Source organism: Hemicordylus capensis, chromosome 9, assembly GCF_027244095.1.
Source record: "Hemicordylus capensis ecotype Gifberg chromosome 9, rHemCap1.1.pri, whole genome shotgun sequence".
NCBI lineage: Eukaryota > Metazoa > Chordata > Lepidosauria > Squamata > Cordylidae > Hemicordylus > Hemicordylus capensis.
In genome coordinates, this window is record NC_069665.1 from 8,544,853 (window position 1) to 8,569,579 (window position 24,727).

The 24,727-nt window shown below is 44.8% G+C and overlaps 1 protein-coding gene across 1 annotated transcript in view; it reads right to left on the bottom strand.

Annotated features, from left to right (window-relative positions):
- The window catches only part of BCO1 (beta-carotene oxygenase 1), a 42,778-nt gene extending 19,666 nt beyond the window's left edge, over nucleotides 1–23,112 (bottom strand). The window contains exons 1-5 of the mRNA XM_053270377.1: nucleotides 22,895–23,112; nucleotides 15,709–15,837; nucleotides 10,712–10,841; nucleotides 2,135–2,282; nucleotides 342–489 (exon numbers count right to left, since the gene is read on the bottom strand). Of these exons, the coding sequence (XP_053126352.1) occupies nucleotides 342–489; nucleotides 2,135–2,282; nucleotides 10,712–10,841; nucleotides 15,709–15,837; nucleotides 22,895–22,958 (619 nt within the window). The 5' untranslated portion in view covers nucleotides 22,959–23,112. The remainder of the gene's footprint in view (nucleotides 1–341; nucleotides 490–2,134; nucleotides 2,283–10,711; nucleotides 10,842–15,708; nucleotides 15,838–22,894) is intronic.
- Between the last annotated feature and the right edge of the window lie 1,615 nt (nucleotides 23,113–24,727).

Sequence of the window (24,727 nt, forward strand, 5' to 3'; positions counted from 1 at the left end):
TGGATCCGACAATTTTTCACACGCACAGGCCGAACATCTAGCCCAATATTCTACTCTACAGGCTTCGTATGTTCCCAAGGCTGGTTCATTCATGCACAAAGCCCCATTCCACACATGCATGCTTCCCTTAATGCAGCATCATCCCAGATATATACATATGAACCAGTCTTCAGTCGAATATAATCCTAATGACCCATCTACTGACCCTAAGTATTTTTTTCCTACATTGAAATCCACTTAGTTTTTAGAGCATTTTTGGAACTAAAATGTACAAACATAACATTAATAAGTAGTTCACATCAATAAAGAGCTCAGGAATCCCAGCAGAATTTGTCTCTTACCTGGTGCAGAAGGAGGGATCTTAAAGACGACATATTTTGTCTTCCCCTTATCAACTATGGAGGTGCCCATATTGAGAATATTTCCAGAACTGTCGTAATGGGGATGAGAGGTTGCTAAATTGATGGCTACATACTTAGTGTAGTCGACCTACCACATGACATCACAGAAGACAGAAACAGAACAAGGATGGTGGAGTATGCATTAATGATGGTAATCCACATCAGGCTGATGAACATGTCAACAACTTCAACAAGAAGACCAATGACTAAAACTTTTGATTCAAAGGTAAACTTGCTTCAGGCACTTCCAAGTGTAAAAGAACTCAAGTCCAGTTTAAAAAAAAAAAAAGACTATGGGAGCAATTCCAGATGCAAAGATACAGCAGCCTGGGAATTTTAGGATTTGCCCTAAGTCCTTTATGCTGATGTATCTTGGAACATGCCACTAGCAGGGAGCCTGTTGACATCAGGAGTATGTCGGTGGTAGATGTGGTGCCAGCATCTCCTCAGTTCTGGCACAACTCCCCTGATGCCAGGAGTGCAGACAGAGGGAACACTTGAGGAGCAATTCACACTTAAACTGGGGGAGTGGGAACTGTTGTAGGTGGAGGAGGTGACATCTTGATGGCAACTCCCTGGTGTGTGTGTGTGTGTGTGAGAGAGAGAGAGAGAGAGAGAGAGAGAGCGCTTCTCCCATGCCTGGCTGACACAGAGAGCATCATAATTTATTTTATTATTTATAAATATGTTACATGTATTTGATTCAAATAAATTCGACTTGAATTCGATTCGAGAGCCGTTTGGCACTTTTAAAAAATCATTCAGGGCACCTGATTGGTTAAAAAAAAAAAGCACCAAAGCACAGTCGGACTGATTCAAATCAAATTTTTGGATCAGATTATAATTTAAAAACTCATTTTATGCACTTCTCTAGTTAAAAGTCTGTATCTACCTGGGTTATAGTGCCACAAACAGACTAAGCCTTAAGTGGCTCAGCGGGGAAATGCTTGAATAACAAGCAGAAGGTTGCTGGTTCGAATCCCCGCTGGTACTATATCGGGCAGCAGCAATATAGAAAGATGCTGAAAGGCATCATCTCTTACTGCGCAGGAGGAGGCAATGGTCAACCCCTCCTGTATTCTACTAAAGAAAACCACACATGGCTCTGTGGGTGCCAGGAGTTGAAATCGACTTGACGGCACACTTTATAGTGCAGCAAGACCAGGGAGAGGGAACCTTGGCTTTCCAGCTGGGAGAAGCAACCCAGCTCTCCAAATACAACTCCCATCATCCTCAGCTGCAATAAATTGTAGCTGGGGATGATGGGAGCTGATGGGGATCATGGGAGCTGTAGCACAGCAGCAGCTGGAGAGCTGTATAAGGCAGCTTCCTATCTTCCTTTGAGTTCTCTAACTACTCTAAAGTTCTCAGATAGGTTCTAGCAAAGGTATTTATCCTTCCAGGCTATTTGTGCCCATGCCCTGCACCCCAATTTGCCTTGCCTTCTGTGCACACAGAAGCCGAGTCACCTAATGGCACAGCAGGGAAAGTTCGAATCCCCTGCCGGTTTGAATCCCCGCTGGTATGTTTCCCAGACTATGGGAAACACCCGTATTGGGCAGCAGCAATATAGGAAGATGCTGAAAGGCATCATCTCATACTGCGCAGGAGATGGCAATAGTAAACCCCTCCTATATTCTACCAAAGACAACCACAGGGCTCTGTGGTCGCCACGAGTCGACACCGACTCGATGGCACTACTTTACCTTTACACAGAAGGTATCCATGCTCACCTTTTCCAGAGTCTCCAGAGTCTGCGGATCAATCTTTCTGATGAAATTTACCTCGCTGGTTGCATAGTAATCCTCACCGTTTTTCATGATATTGATCAGGCAGTTGTCTGTGAACTCTGGTATTGTGTGGGATAGATAACAGAATGCCCTATGTTTGGGGGGAAAATCACACCAGAGGGATAACCGTTCATACTGGAAATTGTTATTTTCTGAAAGAAAGAAGCTGGCAAGGCTGCAGGAGATGTTCTGACCCTTGGACAGCACTCGGAACCAAAGGTACTTTGGAGCACAAAGCTAGGGGTGCATTAAAAATCCCCACTTGTCCAAGAGCCAGGCCCACACATTTTGGCCTTTGGAGCCACCTAATGGCTCAGCGGGGTACTGACTTAACCAGCAAGCCAGAGGTTGCTGGTTCGAATCCCCGCTGGTATGTTTCCCAGACTATGGGAAAACATCTATATCAGGCAGCAGCGATACAGGAAGATGCTGAAAGGCATCATCTCATACTGTGTGGGAGATGGCAATGGTAAAGCCCTCCTGTATTCTACCAAAGACAACCACAGGGCTCTGTGATCGCCAAGAGTCAACATTGATTCAACGACACACTTTACCTTTACTTTTACCATCTCACAGGGGATGAATGCTCATAGTAATTTTTGGCAATGTCTATCCCACTACAGATGGAACATAGGCAATGTTGCTCTTACAGTTTTCTCTGTGTTATGGTCCCTACTTTATCCTTACCCTCACACGATTAGGGTAAAATTGGAGTCATTTTTGCATAGAGGAAACATAGGTTAACAATGAATACATTGTTTATTCATTTATTTTATTGTTAAATTTGTATACCACCTTTCATTAAAACAATCCCAAGGCGGCTCACACAAAAATTAAAAACAAGACTATAAAAATGACACAATTAAAATATTAAGCTAAAATATAAAACTAGTCTGACTAAAATTATTTAAAATACAAGCATAAGAACTGTACAAAATACAAAGAAGCAGCAGTAGAGACAATCATATAAAAGCCTGGGTAAAAAGCCAAGATTTAACACGCTTTCTAAAAACTGTGATGGAGTACTGCCATCTCTCCATGGAGCAGCCTCTGAAGGACATTCCTGCCAATTTTCATTTCCATTCCTCTGACAACATTGATCAAATGTTAATATCGATCAAAAATTTAAAGACATTTTTGTGTTTTAAAAAGCTTCTTAAAACTTTTTAAAAAGCTTTTCAAAAAGCTTTTTAAAACACCCTTGCAAATTTGGCCACTGTAGACACAATAGTCAGAACAATAAAAAGCATGATAAAACACTGAAAGCTGCAAGTACTGCAATATTACCACCTATTTCTTTCTCTAGGGGTGTAGAGCTTCTCAAAAATCATGAGCATTCGTCCCCCGCCCACCCAAAAGGTACCAACCACACCAGCTAGTTCCTTTTCTAACTCCATCACTGCTTTTTTAAAAGTCAGATCTCCCTCTACTGACCGATTCTGTAGTAACACCCTGCAAAGTCTTATTAGCCAAATGTGTTTGAAAATCTCAAGACTCTGATAACTAACTATTGGATATCCACACGACAATGCGGGCAATACACACCCACAGCTCTTCGAAGCACTGGAAGGGTTGATATTGGTTCTGATCCCTTTTTCTATAGTATGTGCATTTCCACCCAGCCTTATTGTGTGCAGCAGAAGACTATTTCTGTGGAGCATCAGAAGTGACTCCGCTTGTAATTACTATTGTGGCATTAGCTGCGATCCAAATTCAGAAGCTTGATGACTTGACAAACAGAATGCAGGAGAAAGGAGTCTTACTGCAGTTTTCTTAATGTAGCAGTCATTCCTCTTAATCCCATGAAAATGAATCAAAGAGTGGAATTGACTAAATCAGGGATATTGGACTTCAACTCCCATAATCCCCAGCCCCAGTGACCTTTGGTTAGGAATTATGGGAGTTGAAGTCCAATAACATCTGGGGACCCAACAATGAGAAACCCTGGACTAAATGACTGGCACACACACAAGACCTGGCTGGGGCGGAGCTATAATTGGGTGGATGGGTTCAAAGAACCCAGGCCGCCCAACTCCCACCTGTCTCGACCTTCTCCCTGAGCTCCGTTGGCTTCATTTCCCAGCTGGCTTCATTGTCAGCTGCATGTTCTCTCCCTCACTGGCTCTTCAAAGTATTGGCCACACCCTCTGCAGGGCTGCCAGGGAGAGGGTCGAACATGAGCCCACTTCCCCCTAGGTCTGTGCATGGATCTGGCCAGGTCAATTTCACTCCCAAGAGAAACCTTGCACATTTCTTTAAATATACAAGTGTGCACCTGGGTATATATACTCAACCTTCCATGTTCTTAAAAAAATCAAACGCTTTTAAAAGTGCAAAAGACATTGGCCGCCATCTGCAGTGAGCATGTTATTTATTTTATTTTATTTTATTAGCAAATTTATTGACCGCCTGACTTCCATAGTCTTACATAAATTAAAACAACGAAAACAAGAGAAAAAAGGGGGAAACAGACACACACACATACACATAAGAAACTAAAAGCTTGGCAAAATAAATAAGTTTTCAGAAGCCTCTTAAGGGACAGACGAGAGGGGGCATTACAAGTCTCCAGAGGCAAGGTGTCCCACAAGGAGGGCGCTGCAGCAGAGAAGGCCCTGCCACGAGCCTGGCCCCACGTACCTCCCCTGGGCCGGAAACTCTGAGAAGGCCCACCTGAGATGACCTCACAGGGCAGGTCAAAGTTGGATGGGAGAGACGGCCCTGAAGGTACACAGGCGCCATACTCTGAAGAGTTTTATAGGTGGTAGACTGTGTTTGAAGTGAGAAGTCCTGTCTGTGACCATTGAGTTGTGATGGGTCTTTCACACATGCAAGGCACCCCATGACTCTGCAGCCACCGAATGATGAGGAAGCATGTGTGGACCAAGCCTATTTAGTAGGTAAAATATAATGGGCCCTCTCTGCCATCTTGCTAGTTTGTGCTGAATTTTGAAATGCTGCCCCCCCCCATCTGTGGCTAATCACCTTTGGGGCGGGATTGAAGCTGGGGAAACAGCTTGATCGGGGGGTGGGGGAGAAGGATTAGTCTCAATGGGCCCTGTGACAGGGATTCTCAGATGTTGTTGTTGTTATGCTGTTTACATACAGTCTACCAGATGTTATTGACTAGATTTGGTACTTTAATTATTGGGCCCTTTCCAAGGGTCTAGGATAACTAAAGAAAAATTAAAGATTAAACTAAAGTATTCATGCTGTCTCGCGGGCCTTCTGTAGTTGATGTGTTATCATATTCATAATCATTATTATTATTTCTTGTTTACACAGTCAGACAGGTATTATTGACTGGTTTGTTTTATCCAGACATCGAGTCCTTCCCAAGGACCCGGGATGCCAGAATTTTATTGTCAATTGTTATAGATATCGTCGCAGAATATAGGCTGTTCCCAGTAAAGCTGCTTTTTGTAATTGGCTGATGGTGATTTCTGTGGCCCCTATGGTGTTGAGGTGCTCTTCAAGGTCTTTTGGAACTGCACCCAGGGCGCCAATGACCACTGGGATTATTTTGGTCTTCTTCTGCCACAGCCTTTCAATTTCAATTTGTAGATCTTTGTATTTGGTGATTTTTTCTATTTCTTTTTCTTCTATTCTACTATCCCCTGGTATTGCTATGTCGATTATTTTGATTTGTTTTTCTTTCTTCTCGACAACAGCTATATCTGGTGTATTGTGTGGCAGATGTTTGTCTGTTTGTAGTCGGAAGTCCCATACTATTTTTGCATCTTCATTTTCAACAACTTTTTCAATTTTATGGTCCCACCAATTTTTGGCTACAGGTAGCTTGCATTTTTTTTTGCAGATGTTCCAGTGTATCATACCTGCTACCTTGTCATGCCTTCATTTGTAGTCAGTCTGTGTGATCTTTTTACAACAACTGATCAGGTGGTCTGCTTCTTTACAAAGGCAGCACTTGCTGTTTGTTGTTGACTTTTCTACTTTTGCTCTTATTGCATTTGTTCTTAGTGCCTGTTCTTGTGCAGCCAGTATTAAGCCCTCTGTTTCTTTCTTCAAGGTGCCATTCTTAAGCCATTGCCAGGCCTTGGTGATGTCTGATTTTCCACTTATATTGTGCAAATATTGACCATGCAGTGGCTTATTTTTCCATTTTTCTGTTCGTTTCTTGACTTGTTCTTTCTTGTAGGCCTGCTTTGTTTCATTGGTGTTGAATAGTTTCACATTATTGACCATTTGAAGTGCATCTTCTTCACTGTCCTTGATATATTCTGCAAGGCCTCTTTTCTCCTCCTCCATTGTTTGATGGACTTGCAGCATTCCTCTTCCACCTGTGATGCGAGGGAGGTATAGCCTATCTACATCACTGCGGGGGTGCATAGCATGTGGTGCAGAGCATGGGTGCAGAGCATGTGGTGCAGTAGCCTTTAATGAGGCTACTTCGTCAGTCGGTCTTTAATGTGGCTGCTTTGTCTTTCATGGGGCTTCTTTGTCTTTAATGTGGCTGCTTGGTCGGTCGGTCTTTAATGGGGCTGCTTTGTTTTTAATGGGGCTGCTTTGTCGGTAGGTCTTTAATGGGGCTGCTTTGTGGGTCGGTCTTTAATGGGGCTTTTTGGTCGGTTGGTCTTTAATGGGGCTGCTTTGTCTTCAATGGAGCTGCTTTGTCTTTAAAAATTCTGTATTTTGGAAGTTCAATAGTTCAAAGGTTCATTAATTCCTAAGATCAGTAGTTCGAAAGTTTTAAGGTTCGAAGGTTCAATAGTTCAAAAGTGTGAAGGTTCAATAGTTTGAAAGTTCAACAGTTCGAAAATTCAAAGGTTCGAAGGTTCAAAAGTTCAAAGGTTCAAAGGTCCAATGGTGAAAAGGTTCAAAGGTTCAAAGGTTCAATGGTTCAAAGGTTCAAAGTTTATAAGGTTCAATAGTTCAAAGGTTCAGAAGTTCGACTGTTCAAAGGTTCAATAGTTTGAAGGTTCAATATTTTGAAGGTTAAATAGTTGGAAGCTGCTTTGTCTTTAATGGGGCTACTTTGTCTTTAATGTAGTCAAAAGCAGCTTCATTAAAGACCAAGCATCCCCATTAAGGACATTCAGCCCCATTAAAGACTGACCAACAACGCAGTCCCATTAAAGACAACGCAGCCCCAATAAAGACCAAGCAGCCCCCTTAAAGACCAAGCAGCCCCCTTAAAGACCAAGCAACCCCATTAAAAACCGACCAACCTAGCAGCCCCATTAAAGACAAAGCAGCCCCATTAAAGACAAAGCAGCTTCCAACTATTTGACCTTTGAAATATTGAACCTTCAAACTATTGAACCTTTGAACAGTTGAACTTCTGAACCTTTGAACTATTGAACCTTAGAAACTGAACTATTGAACCTTAGAAACTGAACTATTGAACCTTAGAAACTGAACTATTGAACCTTAGAAACTGAACTATTGAACCTTAGAAACTGAACTATTGAACCTTTGGACCATTGAACCTTTGAACCTTTGGACCATCGAACCTTTGGACCATCGAACCTTTGGAAGGTTCAATGGTTCAGTGGTTCAATGGTTCGAAGGTTCAAAAGTTCAGTGGTTCAGTGGTTCAAAGGTTCAAAGTTTATAAGGTTCAATAGTTCAAAGGTTCAGAAGTTCGACTGTTCAAAGGTTCAATAGTTTGAAGGTTCAATATTTCAAAGGTTAAATAGTTGGAAGCTGCTTTGTCTTTAATGGGGCTAATTTGTCTTTAATGGGGCTGCTTGGTCACTCAGTCTTTAATGTGCTCAAAAGCAGCTTCATTAAAGACTGACCAACCAAGCAGCCCCATTAAAGACCAAGCATCCCCATTAAAGATGAAGCAGCCCCATTAAAGACAATGCAGTCCCATTAAAGACAACGCAGCCCCCAAAAAGATAACACAGCCCCAATAAAGAAAAGCAGCCCCCTTAAAGACCGACCAACCAAGCAGCCCCATTAAAGACGAAGCAGCCCCATTAAAGACAAAGCAGCCCCATTAAAGACAAAGCAGCCCCATTAAAGACAAAGCAGCCCCATTAAAGACAAAGCAGCTTCTAACTATTTACCCTTCGAAATATTGAACCTTCGAACTATTGAACATTTGAACATTCAAACTTCTGAACCTTCAACTATTGAAGCTTCGAACTTTCGAACTATTGAACCTAAGAGACATTGAACTATTGAACCTTCGAACTATTGAACCTTCGAACTTTTGAACCTTTGAAATGCTGAAACTTCGAACTGTTGAACTTTCAAACTATTGAACCCTCAAACTTTCGAACTATTGAACTTTCGAACCTGTGAACCTCAGTATTGAACTATTGAACCTTAGAAACATTGAACTATTGAACCTCAGAGCTTTCAAATCTTTGAAACTTCGAAACTTCGAACTATTGAACCTTCGAACTGTTGAACAGTTGAACTATTGAACCTTCGAACTTTCCAACTATTGAACCTTTGAACTTTCAAATTTTTGAACCTTCAAACCTTCAAACTTTCGATCTATTGAACTTTGGAACTATTGAACTTTCAAAATACAGAACTTTTAAAGACAAAGCAGCCCCGTTATAGACCAAGCGGCCCCGTTATAGACCAAGCGGCCCCGTTATAGACCAAGCGGCCCCGTTATGGACCAAGCGGCCCCGTTATGGACCAAGCGGCCCCGTTATGGACCAAGCGGCCCCGTTATGGACCAAGCGGCCCCGTTATGGACCAAGCGGCCCCGTTATGGACCAAGCGGCCACGTTATGGACCAAGCGGCCACGTTATGGACCAAGCGGCCCCGTTATGGACTGACTGACAAAGCAGCCCCATTAATGACTGACTGACCAAGCAGCCCCATTAAAGACAAAGCAGCCCCATTAAAGACCAACAAAGCAGCCCCATTAAAGACAAACAAAGCAGCCCCATTAAAGACCGACCGACAAAGCAGCCCCATTAAAGACAAAGCAGCACCCTTAAAGACCAACCGACCAAGTAGCCCCATGTAAGACAAAGCAGCCCCATTAAAGACCGACCGACAAAGCAGCCCCATTAAAGACAAAGCAGCCCCATTAAAGACAAAGCAGCCCCATTAAAGACAAAGCAGATCTATTGAATTTTTGAACTATTGAACCTTCGAAGCATTGAACCTTCAGAACTGTTGAAGTTTTCATCTATTGAACCTTTCAATGTCTGAACCTTAAACCTTTTGAACCATTAGAACCTTCAAACTTTCAAACTATTGAACCTTTGAACTTATAAATCTTTGATCTTTCTAACCTTTCAACTTTCAAATCTTTGAACCTCCAAACCTTCCAACTATTGAACCTTCGAAATATTGAACCTTCGAACTATCGAACCCTTGAACAGTCGAACTTTTGAACCTTCAAATTATTGAAGCTTCGAACTTTCAAACTATTGAACCTTAGAAACTTTGAACTATCGAACCTTTGAACTATTGAACCTTTGAACCTTTGAACTATTGAACCTTTGAACTATTGAACCTTTGAACTGTTGAACCTTCGAACTGTTGAATTTTCAAACTATTGAACCTTCGAACTACTGAAAATTTGAAACAGAACTGTTGAAGACAAAGGAGCCCAATTAAAGACCAAGCAGCCCATTAAAGAGTGACCGACCAAGAAGCCGCATTGAAGACAAAGCAGCCCCATTGAAGACAAAGCAGCCCCAATAAAGACCAACCGACCAAGCAGCCCCATTAGGGACAAAGCAGCCATATTAAAGACAAAGCAACCCCATTAAGTATTAAGCAGCCCCACTAAAGACAATGCAGATCTATTGAACCATCGGACTAGTATTATTATTATTATTATTATTATTAAACATACTTGTATACTGCCCAAAATGCAAGTCTCTGGGCAGTTTGCAACAAAATAATAAAAACAATTAAAAAGGTTAAAACATTACAACAATTTAAAATTTAAAAGGTTAAAGCTATTAAAAATCAAACAATTAAAATAACATCAAATTAAAAGCCTGGGTGAACAAAGGTGTCTTAACTGTCTTTAAAAAAGTTGTAGGAGATGGGAATGCTCTTCTTTCAGCAGGAAGCATATTCCAGAGCCTCAGGGCAGCAGTGGAGAAGGCCTGTCCCTGAGTAGCCACCGGATGAGCTGGTGGCAACTGCAGATGAACCTCTCCTGATGATCTCAATGGGTGGTGTGGTTCATAGAGAAGATGTTGCTGACTACAACTGCCATCATCCCCAGCCAATGGCCAGGGTGATAAGAATTGTAGTCAACAACATCTGGGGATCCCTGTTAGAGGGAACACTGGTAAGGTAGCCCCATCTCCCCCGAATACTATGACCCTCATCCAATCTTTCCTCTGCACTTGCTTTTGGGGAAAGGAAGTGATTTTGGGAATCCAACCACAGATCACTAGCCACACCGTGTCTGGGCCCTAATGAATGCTACGACACACAAAGAAAGGGCCAGGGAAAGGGAAGAGGTAGCCAAAGCAGAAGGGGAACATGTATCTTGCATCTAGGCAGAACAGGGAAACAGAAAAGAGAATTATTGTCTCGAGGAGGGAGAAGCTACTGCTTACTTGGCAAATATGTTTTTGCAAGGATCTGGATAAGCCATGGTTCCAAATTCAGACACCACAATTCTGTTTGCTTCGATGTTGCAATTATATGAATCACTGCGGAGGTATTTGCTTCTATAGAATACTTCACCTGACAAGAAAAGAGCCAAAAGGTTCATATTTCCATCTGTTACAATCATGGGCAGGATTGAACATCATCACTAACTTTACACATGGGATTTAATATTCTTGGTGTAAAATAGAGGCAGTCTGTTCAGCTTTGGTATTAGGAATTACAGACAAGTCATCATGGGGAAATAGCTTGACTATCGAGTCAGAGGTTGCTGGTTCAAATCCACCCAGTACCGCTGCCACCACAGGGGGAGGCCAGGGAGGCCTGTTCAGCTTGGCTCACCCCCCATCCCAGCAGCTAGAAATGGCTCACTCCCCATCCCAGCAGCTAAATGAGGAATAACTGAAATAAAGGATCAAGGAAGGAACAGAACAAGGACAGGCTGAAACAAGAAAGGTTGAACAATATTAAGCATGAGGAACACTGTCTGTGGAAGGCAACGTTGCTGACAGTACTGTCTTAGGAATAGCGTCTGCTTTATATAGGGCTTGAGATAACGGGCAGCCAATCAGGCTGTCCTGACTCAGCATTTCTATTTCCTCTCCTGTGAGATCTTACACCTGTGTGTCTCCCACTGAACCTTTCTCTTGAGACATCTTCTTAACACAGGTGAAATTCCGGCTTCCTCCTGATCAGACTCCTCAGCCCTCATCTCTGCCAGCTGTTCAGATTCCCCTGTCTGCTGCCGTTCCACCTCAGCTTCTGAGCCTATTCTCCCAACCAAGTCCTCCCGCTCCTCCTCTGGCTCTTCTTACTCAGAGGTCTGGGCCATGACAACGCCCCTCTCTTGGGGGAATCCCCCAGTGCAATGCACAGAGGCCGGGACAATGGCCTCAGATCAATCCACTCTGCTCTGTGCTCCCATCCAGCAACCAACATCGTCTGGGGGGAAGCAAGGTTTGGTGAGCCTTTTCCCTGCCCACCTGGTAGGTCATCTGAATGGCCCCAATGTGAATTATATAATGCAGTTATTTATTTGAAGTATTAATAGACTTAAGATAAAATACATCTTCTCGACAGTTAGACTCAGACTTCAGCTTGTCTGCTCAGTTCTTTTATAGTTAGCATAGTTTGTGCTTACAGGATACAGGATACTCTATTGCGGTCATAGACCAATACATAATAAAACGTACATACTTGCATAAACTCAGCAAAATAAATCACACGTTGCAACACAATATTAACAGGTTAAACCTAAGACAGTTATAGTAAATTCTGCTTTAACCCACATATTGGTTTTTACATTTATTTTATAAACTGTATATGCTTAATTCTTTATGACCTGTTTTTATACATCCTGTCTCACATTTATTCTATTTGCCTCGTCCATAACTGATCATGTTATGATTTTTAGCCTTTTAACCTTTTATTGAGATGCTTCTCATGTGCTTCTCTCATTGCATGAGACACACAGTGGCTTTATAAGCTATGTAGTTTGTAGTTTTATTGTAACCAGTATTTTATAAATATATAACACAATTTTATTGTAGGGCAGTAAATGGTGAATAAAGATATTTTAGATTGTGATGTATCTTTAGCATTTGACATTTTTTCCATGCCCTTGTATGCTTTTATTCTTCTGGTCTGGGACTGTAATAAAGATTGATTGCATGGAGAAGGTCCTAGGTTCACTCCCTGGCAGCATCTCGAGGTAGGGCTGGGAAAGACTCCTGCCTGAAACCTGGGAGGGATGCTGCCAGTCAGTGTAGACAATGCTGAGTTAGATGGCTCAAGGGGTGGACTCAGTATAAGGCAGCTTCCTATGTTACACCTATTATTGGAATCACTATAAATTAATATGATCCTAAAAACAACTTGACCAACATCCTAAAGAGGTGGCTGGGCTTAACTAGGAGCAAATCAAATGAAAATTTCAAAAGGAATTGAAACTGCCTCCCCCCACCCTCAGCAGTGTGTTGTTTTTGGTTAATCCATTCCTTGATCCAGGCCAGCATTTAAATGTTGCTTTAAATTCGATTCCTTACTTTTATTCCAGTCCTGGAGGGACTGAGCAGAGAGGAAGAGAGCTAGCCTTGTGGCATGTAGTAGCAAGCATGACTTGTCCCCTTAGCTAAGCAGGGTCTGCCCTAGGTGCATTTGAATGGGAGACTTGATGTGAGCACTGTAAGATATTCATCTCAGGGGATGGAGCTGCTCGGGGGAAGAGCACCTAGGTTTCAAGTTCCCTCCCTGGCAGCATCTCCAAGATAGGGCTGAGAGAGATTCCTGCCTGCAACCTTGGAGAAGCCGCTGCCAGTCTGCGTAGACAATACTGAGCTAGATAGACTAAGGGTCTAACTCAGTATATGGCAGCTTCCTAAGTTCCTGTGGTGTGGAGGTGGGGCTAACAAACAGCCAGCAGCATGAGCATTGAAAGCAGTCTGCTCTTGCCACTCTGTAAATAAGATAGATTTCATTAAATAAGATCAATTTCATTAAAATTAATATTGCTGATTCTACTCCACTGCCTTGTCCTTGCGTGCCACAACTCTTTCCTCTGGATTCTATGCCCTGCGAGCTTCTGTGTCACAGTGGCCTACTTTTCTACTTGGCATCCAATGGAAATTCTTCAGATTGGCATACTTTCTTGGGGAAAACTAGGCAGCTTGCTGCCGGTTTTGCTGAAGTCTGCTCCCCTGACATTTAACACAACAACAACATCAATGGCCAAACTAAGCAATGCCAGCCCAGTTTAATACAACATTGTAACTTTTAGGACACTGTAATGAAACCCAACTAGCAGATGAGCAGGTGTCTCACTGCTTTTTCTGGTCTCCTCTCTCCCTCCCTTAAAACAATAATGAATCAGAGATGCCGATTGTGTTGTTGTTGGGCAGAGAAGAAGAAATGTTTGAAGAGGAATGATGTAGCCCTGTATGTATTGTGAATAAACTATATATTTGCTGGAAATTTTGGTAATAGGGCAGGGGAGGGTGATAAGAATGTTATTGTTGCTTATTTTGATGTTTGTTTTTATATCAAGGCTCAATAATAATAGAAACAGTGACGTTCTCGTTCTCGTTCTCTCTCTCTCTCTCTCTCTCTCTCTCTCTCTCTCTCTCTCTCTCTCACCTTCCTTCTTTTTAAAATAATATTTACCTTCCCTCCAAGAGCTTTTCCACGATTCAAGTGCGAACAAGAGCATATATCAACCAAATGCGGGAAAAGCTAACCGGAAAAAGAAAGCTGGGTGCTGCCTTCTACCGATTCAGACCAATGGTCCGTCTAGCTCAGCACTGTCTATACTGATAGGCAGTGGCTCTCTGAGCGGCGGTGTTCTTTGGACTGTTCTTCAGGGACAAAGTCTGGACCTCAGCACCAGGGGAGGCCTCAGGAGGATGCTCCTAATTGCTCCTGGAGGGCCTCGGCCAGCCGCGCCTGCCGTGCACGCTGGACCCGCCCGCCGATCTCCTGTGCTGTGCGGTGGGGATTGAGAGCTGAGCGGGCCCGCTTGTGGCCACTAGGCCACTCGCACCTGTGAGGGCACCAGCATCGCAAGTGCGTGATGTCACATATTTGCGACCAGAGGTGTACTAACCCTTGGACCTTGGGACCCTGGTCCATGGCCTCCAAGGTCCTGGGGGCCTCCAAATGGCTGGGCTGGGCCATCCTACAGACATCCCGTGTCTGCCCGCCACAGCTAACCTACATGCTGTTTTTGCCCTTAAAAAATAAATAAATCCAAACTGCCGTGCGGGCAGCACCCCAAGGGATGGCTGCCGGGTGTATGTGAGCTGAGTAGTGTGTGTGAGCTGAGTAGTCAACCTCCCACCGACAGACTAAGGCATTTTAACTAAGGCTTCTGGTTGGAACAGCAGCAAGAGAGGTTCCTGTTGGGGAAGACACTGGAGAGGAAGTAAAAGCAGCCCTTCTAACTCAAAGAAAAAGAGATTTCAAATGCCCTCCCTCAGCCAGCCAATCGGATTTGTGGTATTGGCTGCAATAAAAGGGAGGGAGAAGCAAGCCCAAATGCCCAGGGAACTACTGGAGACAAGTTCAAGAGTTACCAGTGGCTTGAGATCTACCTAATGACAGTCCCTGATCACTGGGCACAACTTTCTAGTAATCATTAGCCCAACATTGTTCTTAGAAGTTAAGGCTGCAATCCCATCCACGTTTGCCGGGGAATAAGCTCTTTACTTCTGAGTAGCCATGCATAGGATTGTGTTGCAAGTGCTCAAATCAATGTAACTGCATTGGAACAGACACATACAAGAAGGACCAGTAGTTCTTCTGGTCCCATATACCATCTCCAAAAGTGGCCAGTTCCCTACCTCTGGGAAGCGTACAAGCAGAAGCAGATGAGATCGCTTTCCCCTGTCATCTGTCTCCATCATGTGGTAAGCCGAGGTATACTGTCCAGGACCATGCAGCTTTCATTTAGCTAATGTAGCCTTGGATAGATCTGGGGCCCCCATGAAATGATGCACAGAAGTTAACAAGGACCCCTTTCCATTTGATTGTTGGAGGGTCTTTATCCAACACCTGGCATTCATCCAGACATTTGTGATGGGCAGAAATAGTGTGGTGAGTTTGCCGGGGGCTGCTACCACTGGTGCTCCCCCCGCTGTCTGCATGCAGGCAGACCACTCCACTTGTGCTGACATCACATGCACGATGACACGAGGTAGTGGTGGCCAGAACCAGGAAGCAGAAACACGTGCCCCTTCCCCACTCAGAGCTTGTGAACACTTTGCTGGCTGGGTGTGGAGTGGGGGCAAGGGGGAACCGTGATGGCCCCTGGACTCTGGTGACCAAGGGACAGTTGTCCCCCCCCCTTGTGCAGTGGTAGCTATGCCCGATAGGCAGTGGAGACATCCTTTCTGCATGCACCAACACTGCAGATTTTATTCGGAAGGATGCAATCTACGAGCCACAAACGTACCGTTTTTGATTGTGAAACTGTGCAACAGAGCCATGCCATCAAACCAGTGGTTGTACTTGCTCTCCCCGATCGTATGCATACCGGGGCCATTGCGAAGAAGAATCCCCTCCATCCAGCTTGGGATCTCACCTGCAAAAGCAACGGCTAGGAGTTAGAGCATTGGCGGTGGCATCAGGGACAGCGGGAGCGCGCCAGTGCCTGCCCCGTGCTAATATGCATGCGCATCAGTGCATGTGCACTGGCCACACCCCTTACATATGTCATATCAAGGGGCGTGGTGACCAGCAGGATGATGGAAGAGATGCCCGTCTCCTTGCTGCACTTGGCGCCTCATTCACATGCTCTTTCGGACTGAACTCCAGTGGTGCACAAATGAAGCCCTGTGCAGTATTCCCAGTGCAGGGATGGACGAACGACTCCGGTGCCCCCCTGAAGGTGTGGGGGGAAGTGGGGGCAAGCCTCTGGCATTCCCCAGAAATGCTCAGGCCCATAGCGGATAGGGGATGCTCAACCTCCCCTGCTCAAGGGTGGACACGTGCCTGGCTGGCCTCATTAGTCATTCCACACATGGCCCCAATGCCTGGCCCCAGACCACAGCCAACTGAAGAAGACAATCCTTGGATGCAGGAGAAGGCGCAGTGCCGAGAAAGGCAACCAAAGTGACCAGGGGGCTCGAGCGACTTCCCTATAAAGAAGGACTACAACACCAGGGCCGCCACAGTTTAGAAACTAAACCCAACAAGTTAGGACATCGGCAGTGGCATCATCAGTCAATTCCAAAAGTATTTTTAATAATACCTTTAATAATAATACTTTTAATAATAATCTTTAATAAAGTATGATTAAAAACTAGCTTTACTGCGCAGAGCATCTGTGCTGCTAGTACCTTATTGCCTCCCTTGCTCGTCCCTTCTTTCGTCCTCTCTACCCCTGCTGTCTTTTTCTCTCCTTCTCTCTCCTCCACTCGCTCTTCCCCTCCCCCCTCCTCTTTCTCTCTCGCCCCCCATTCCTGAGTTAACAGAGCTTGTTCATCCTGTTTCCTCATCTAATGCTCACAGTGCTGGAGCCTCTGCCCACTATCCCTCTAGATGACTCAACCCACCCCATGACCCCCTTCTTCTCTTGCCACTTGGTACCTCCTCCCCCCACTTCTCCTTTGGCACACTCACCCCAACTTGATCGCCTTGGTACACTCCCTTCTCCTTCTCCTCCTCCTCCTCCCTCTCAGAGTCCCTGTTGGTACACTCCCCATCATCTCTCGGAATGAGCATGCCTCTTTTCACTCTACCCCTGCCTCCTCCTTTTCCCTCTCTCTCCTGTTTCAGCACACGTGTGCAAGACCGTTGGTGGCCTCTTCTTCCTGAGGAGCTGTGCGAGCGGTCTCGGCCCCAGCCCACTTGGCTACCAGCTCCCTCCTCCCTCTGTCAATGGGCCAAAAATAGCCCAACCTGTCATTAGGGCAGCAGGAGGTCCCACAGAAGGAGCTTTCACCACCTCCACTGCCATCCCCGCCTTGGTCTCCCCTCTCCGCCACCCACCGATTGGTAAAACACTATGTGGGTGGGGCTTGCCACATATGTCCTTAGCCAGATAGATAGATAGGTAGGTAGGTAGGTAGGTAGGTAGGTAGGTAGGTAATATGCTAACTGAGCAAAGAGACACTGTTTAAAGTGGTGATTCTCTTATATTTAGCACGGGGAGAGTAACTGGCCCTATCCAAATGCAGCACAACATCCCTCCAGTGGCTGTTGCAGGTATCTGCCTTATGTTTCTCTTTAGACTGTGAGTCCTTTGGGGACAGGAGACCATCTTATGTATGTATGTATTTTTCTATGTATCTATGTTAGCTTTGAGAACTTGGGTTGAAGAGTGGTATTTAAATATCCATAGTAGTAGTAATATTTTAATATTAGGATACATTGGCTCTGTTCCGACATTACGTTGCATCTCTGATATGTTTCCCAGACTATGGGAAACTCCTATATCAGGCAGCAGCAATATAGGAAGATGCTGAAAGGCATCATACTGCATGGGAGGAGGCAATGGTCAACCCCTCCTGTATTCTACCAAATAAAATCACACGGCTCTGTGGGCTCCAGGAGTCGACGCCAACTCGATGGCACAGCTTTACTTTATGGTACAGGGCCCCCAAATGCAGAATACAGATAGGATACTATGGTACATGTGTTGAACATAACATGTGAATAACTTCTACTTATATGCAGAAATGTGCTGTACATAGATTATGTGTGTGTTAGGAGCATAGGAAGCTGCCATATACAGAGTCAGACTCTTGGTCCATCTAGCTTAGTATTTTCTACACAGGCTGGCAGCGGCTTTTCCAAGGTTATAGGCAGGAGTCTCTCTCAGCCCTCTCTGGAATAATAAATTCCAGCTCAGCTGAGTTCCAGTAACAATGCCAATATTAAAGGCACACAATTTAATGAAGTGTCAAGTGCAACAGAATATATGACAGCAATATTGCCAAGCCATGGCTCATAAAAAGAAGCAATAAATGTGGGCCAAGCTCCAAATGACTGAGAGACCAGCTCAGTAAACCCAGTGGGGCTTTAAAGTTACTGTGCTAGAACAGGGAAAACTGCTTTTGAAATGGAGGGGAGTAACACAGGAAGCTGCCTTCTACCGAGTCAGACCCTTGGTCCATCTAGCTAAGCATTGTCTACCCAGACTGATAGCGGCTTCTCCAGGGTTGCAGGCAGGAGTCTCTCTCTCAGCCCTATCCTGGAGATGCTAGCAGATAGGGAAATTTTGGAGCCGGGACCTAAAGGCTTTTGGAGCACCCCCTCCCCCCGCTGCAAGTTAAGCATCATTTTTTAACACATAGGTTATTGAGGGCACAAACCACACCACCCAGAACAGACTAAAGAAGATTTTTTGGGGGGGGGCAGGGGTGTGGAGGCCCTGGACTCCAAAGTCCAGGGATAAGAGCACCTTTGGATGCTGGGAGGGAACTTGGCACTTTCTTGCATGCAAAGAAGGTACTCTAGGGAACGTACTAAAATGATGACATTTAATGGCATTTTATGGCATCATTTATAAAATGATGGCATTTTAGGAGAGGAGAGATGGTCTTGTGATAGCAAGCACGACTTGCCCCCTTAGCTAAGCAAGGTCTGCCTTGGTTGCATATGAATGGGAGATTTGATGTGTGAGCACTGTAAGATATTTCCCTCAGGGGATGGAGCCGCTCTGGGAAGAGCAGAAGGTTCCAGGTTCCCTCCCTGGCAGCATCTCCAAGAGAGCGCTGAGAGAGATTCCTGCCTGCAACCCTGGAGAAGCCGCTGCCAGTCTGTGAAGACAATACTGAGCTAGATAGACCAATGGTCTGACTCGGTATATGGCAGCTTCCTATGTTCCTATGTTCCTATGGCAGGGAATGCCCACTGAAAAAACCTGGTTCCTTCCATATGGCCATGGAATGCACTGAATGCATGTATTCTGAATGCACAGTGGCCATTCAGAAATTCCATGCATTCCTATGTCCTTCTGGAAAGGGGAGCATAGGAAGCTGCCATCTACTAAGTCAGACCATTGGTCCATCTAGCTCAGCATTGTCTACACAGACTGGCAGCGGCTTCTCTGATGTTCCAGGCAGGAGTCTCTCCCAGCCCTATGTGGAGAAACCAGGGAGATAACTTGAAAGTCCCCAAGCCTGCAGGTGCTCTTCCCAGAGTAGCCCCATCCCCTGAGGGAAATTTCTTACAGTGCTCACACACGTCGTCTCCCATTCAAATGCAAACTGATGTCACGATGTTCCTCCCTTGCAGAAAGCAAAGCCTGCCACTGCTCACAGCCTATGGAACTGTAGTTCCCAACAAAGTTGTGGCCCTGACACAGTGGAATCTTGGCATCTCACATACACAAGATGGTCCAGTGTGAGTTCACCGCTAATCAAGTCATGCTATGCACATAAGTATGTTAGATAAACACAGCTCTTTCATAAGGCATTTATGCGGGATTAGATCAAGTCATTTTATAATAAACATGTTGCTGTTGTAAGAGGGTAGGTAGATCTGGGTTAAATATTAGGACAAACATTTTGGCTTCAATTTCAGTTAGGTAATGGGGGGGGGGGGAGTTGTTCCTGGCTTTTAAAAAGAATTCCAAGGGAGTAAAGCACAAGCGTATGGTATCTGTATCACTATAAACCTTACAATGCGGCTAGGTAATGCAATGCAGTTATGCTTCTATTTTGGCTACATTTTATAATATAAATCCATATCACTAATCTTTGTAAGCTATGCATATTGTTTATGTGCATAGGAATGAACTGGGGCTTTTGCTCAGTGGGGCTGAGAATGAGTGGTGTGTTTGCCCAGTGGGGCTGAGCAGTATTGCTTCATGATAAAATGTCTGCTTAGCATGCAATAGGTCCTAGGTTAATTCCCGGCATCTCTAGGTAGGGCTGAGAAAAATTCCTGCCTGAAGTTCTGGAAAGCTGCTACCAGTCAGGGTAGACAATACTGAGTAAGCTGTACCAATGGTCTGACTCAATAGCCAGCAGCTTCCTCTGTAACTGCATCACAAGCTTTCCAGTGCACACTACTGAATTTCTCCATGCAGCGTGCTCTGAAACGTTTGTGCATGGACCACAGTAAGAGAACAGCAGACTTGAGGATTGCAGCTGCTGTGGAATTCAGCTGTACAAGGCAGTTTACAGTATGATGAAGAATGTTTGCTAATGTTCTAGGGATTATTGTTAGGGGAAGCAAAGAGACACCTCTCTGCAAAGTTCTAATTTAATGGGTCAGGAGGAAGAGACTGCATGTCTGGTTTTGTTCGCTTTTCATGAGCTGTGGTGGTTGATGCTACTGGGGCATCTGAAAAGGACTGGAAGAAGCAAAGACAAAAATTAATATAAAATCAAAGGAATGTCCTTGTTCTTCCACATGGAGGTGGGATGATGGTCCTAGGGAGGGCTTCAGATCCAGAACATTTTGTAAAGTTCTGGCCTGAAATAAGCCAGTTTTGGCCCATTTTCCCATTTTTTCCATCTCTCCCCCCCTCCCAAAAAAACCTCCCCCAAATCAGAGGAGTTTCCCATAGCTTTGAAAAAATTAACACAGAGTCCTGCCAGTGTGGACCATGTGTGCCAGATTTCATAACTGTATGCCCATGTGTGCCAGATTTCATAACATGTGTGCCAGATTTCATAACTGTATGCCCATCCATTCAGGAGATATAAGGGGGAAAGGGGCATGCTGTTACACCTTTCCATGAAGGAAAAGGGCAGATTCTTCCACCTGCTGGTGGAATGATGGTCCAAGGAGGGTCTTCAGTTTCAGAAGTTTTGGTAAAGTTCTAGCTTGAAACAAGACAGATTTCACCATTTTTAGCCATTTTTACAAAGATTTTCCCCCAAATCACCAAAATTCAGGGGATTGACCTGAATTCTCTTAACATTCACTATAGAGGCCCCTGACCTCCTTCCCTACATGTGGCAAGCTTCAAGACTATAGGACCAAGCAGTACTTTTTGGCAATTTCCTTTCAATTTCCCCATTTACCACTATGGGAGAAAAGCCTAATTTAAGTCAGAATTTGGATTCGGATTCTGAATCTGATCTGACATTGCCAACACTCATAGAATCTGAATCTGATATTGTCAAATTTCGGATCGGGGCAAATACTCCCGGTGCCCTGTCAGGTTCAGTTGTCTGCAGATCTATTGCTAAAGGGGAAAGCAACAGTAGTTTCACCTGAACAGCAATTTAGTGTCAAATGCAAACTGGAAGCAAAATGTGCCCTAAACCCTCATTTCATTCAGTCTGACTGAAGTGGATGGCCAGTTATCCAGGTTCCAGGGCATCTGAATGATGTAGGGTTGCCATATTCTGGCTCTCCAAAACCGGATGCCTAATTTGCATATGATCTAAATTGGCTTGCAAATAGTTTGCATATGCAAATCAGTAGGGGACTAAGCAATCCAGGTGAGATGCTTAAAATGTGGGTGATACCTGGAATTCTGGGGGGAGGGGCATGGCAACCCTATGAATGAGAGCACCTTGTGGAAGCCGAGTAGATCTAGGTTTGGCTAGTGCCTGGACATTTCTTGCCATGCTTTAAGGAAATGGCTCAGAGTTCTGCCTTGGCGATTCAGGAAGTAAGAAGAGGCCGGGAGGAGGGGGGGGGGGGAGAAGTGCGCTAAATGTCAGCCAGGAAAAGTGAAAGTCAATAGGAGAGGGGGAGAGCACCACCAGATCAAGACCCAAGGCTTCAATCACACCAGAAGCAGAGTTCTGGTCTTCCATATTTTGCTAACCAGCTTGGTGCAAATAGAGACTGTGCAGAAGAACTGGTGGGAAGAGGGTGTTCCCCCCACCCGCACAGGAGGAAAGAGCTCCTCTCTCTGCCTGCCCTCCTCTTCTGGGCTTTAAATTTAAAAGATAAGAAAAGAAAAGGAAGAATATTGTTTAACCCACTGAGTCAGTTTCAGTGAATCCACATTTAGTTAATTAATTATATAACAACAACAACAACAACAACAACCAACAGTATTGATGATAAAATTCTGGCATCCTAGGTCCTTGGGAAGGACTCGATGTCTGGATAAAACAAACCAGGCAATAACACCTGTCTGACTGTGTAAACAAGAAATAATAATAATATTTCTATCCCACCCTTCCCTGCTTGGGGAGGTTCACAAGAGTAACACAGTAAAAGGTCCATCTTCCTCTCCTTTTATTTCTCCATGTAAACCGCTTTGGGAACTTTTGTTGAAAAGTGGTATATAAATATTGATAGTAGTCATGGTAGTCATCATATAAAATTTAACACAATAAAATAGATCAAGCACAAGGTAGAACAAAAACATTTTAAATAAGCCAAAGTAAAAACAAAAAACCCACCGAGCTGTAATAAAAACCCATCAGAAAGCCTCTCTGGACAGTTAGGGTTTGAGATATTTTTTTTAAAAAAAACCAAACTCAACTTTGTAGTCCAAATCATCAAAGGATGCTGGGCGGCATGTATGTGGGGGGAGAGAAAAAGTCTACAATCCAATCCAATCCAATCCAATCACCACCACCTTTGCTTTCACCCTGCATCTCTCCTCTTTCCAGGGGCTCTCCTTCTGGGCTCACTCCCTCAAGGAAGCCAGCCTTTCTCTGCCACACTGGAGGGGAAGCCAACGACCTGTACTGACCCTTGAACTCCCGTGAACTCACCAGAGACTTCGGCTTGGATGGGCTCTGGGTGCTCCTCTTTATTTTGTCCAAAGATTGCTTCCATCACGCCTGCAGGGCTTGCAAATCCTGTTCGCTTCCTGGATGGTGCTGGAGCTGGTGCTGTTTGTGATTTGCCTCCCCTGCCAAAGGCTAGAACACACCGTTCACCCCCCCCCTGTTATTTATGTGCTTAGGTCAAAGGCCAAAGCACGCCTCCAGGCAGCTGGCAGAGGCTGAGAGTTCCCCCACTCGCTTTATAACAGCTCAGCATTAATCTTCCGCACTCCTGCAGCACTCCTAGCCTGCCACTAAACGCTTTCTCCAGCTCACTAAAAAAAACAAAACACAGCTACGCGCACGCATGCACACACACACCCTGCCAAATCCCTCTGACTTTCAGTTACAGCTTTTAGAATAACTTAGCTTGGAGAGTTTGCTTGATCTCATATGCCCGAATTTATTCACCTTTATTCAAGCTTTATTCACTTTGTTCAAGGCTTAAATTCCTCCTGAGGATCTATGTGTTTAGACTTTGTATTCTGAGAAACATCAAAGTATACATGTTTATCAAGGACCCTCAGTTAACTGGGCAAACAGCATCTCATTTAAAGATGTCGTTTTATTTAAAGATGCTTTCTATATATATAATTCTTGAAGGCGTACCTGTGGCTAATCCCGTGCATGGCAGCTCTCGCGAACATTCGTGAGCAGAAGCACCATGGTGATTGGACAGTGGGGATTCCATATGCAGATAGGGGGGAGGAGCCTGTGAGAGCAGAAGCACCATGGTGATTGGACAGTGGGGATTCCATATGCAGATAGGGAGGAGGAGCCTGTGATGGTTAAGGTCAGTTGGAATGCAACTGTTACTGGTCAGAAGATGTTCTTGATTGTAGAGGAGAGGAATATAAAAGGATAGTGAGCAGGGGTCTGCGAAGTGAGGGGTCATGAAGGAGGAAAGAGCTCCTCCAGGAGAAGGAGGCTGCCGTTGTGTGAATTAAATGAGGAAGCAAGATGAACAAGATTTGTTAACTCAGGAAGGGAGAGAGAGAGAAGGTAGAGGAAGAAAGACAAAGAGGAAGAGTGAGTGGAGGAGCAAGAAAGAAAGAAAAAGAAGGGAGAGGAAGAGAGAAAGAAGGAAGGAAAAGGGACAGGCTTGAGCCTGTCAGTGGCCTGAGGGGAATGAGTGGCCATAGTGGCAGCAGCAAAGAAGGGCCTAGTCAACTGCTGCTGCTGCTCCTGTGGGGAGGAGCAGGAGTGGGGCTTGGGTGAGGGTGGGGAGGTCTCTGGGGATAGGGGGCTGCAGCTTGGCCAATAGGTGCCAGCAACACTGCAGTCGTGACCAAGAGGGGTGAGGGGGGTGGAGTAAAGGGATGGAGGAGTGAGCAAGAGGGGTGAGGGGGATGGAAGCAACCAGATGGACGAGGGGGAGCAGGAGTGAGGGTGGAGAGATCTTTGAGGTGAGGGGGGCTGTAGCAGGGGGTGAGGGTACTACCAGTCAAGGGTACTATCAATCAAGTACTAGCACACAGATGCTCTTCGCGGGTTAAGCTAGTTTTAATATAACTCTTATATTTAGCACAGAGAGGAGAGCAACTGTTCCTGTCCAACTGCAGCACAACTCTAACTCTAACAGCATGTTTCTGTAATGGATGCCAGTTATATTTAAACAACAACAACAACAATTTGGGATTTAGCTTGCGTTTCTTTTTAGTTTCTGCTCTTTGGGGACAGGGAACCGTGTGTGTGTGTGTGTGAGAGAGAGAGAGAGAGAGAGAGAGAGAGAGAGAGAGAGAGAGAGAGAACTGCTTTTTTAAAACATTGTTGTTGTTG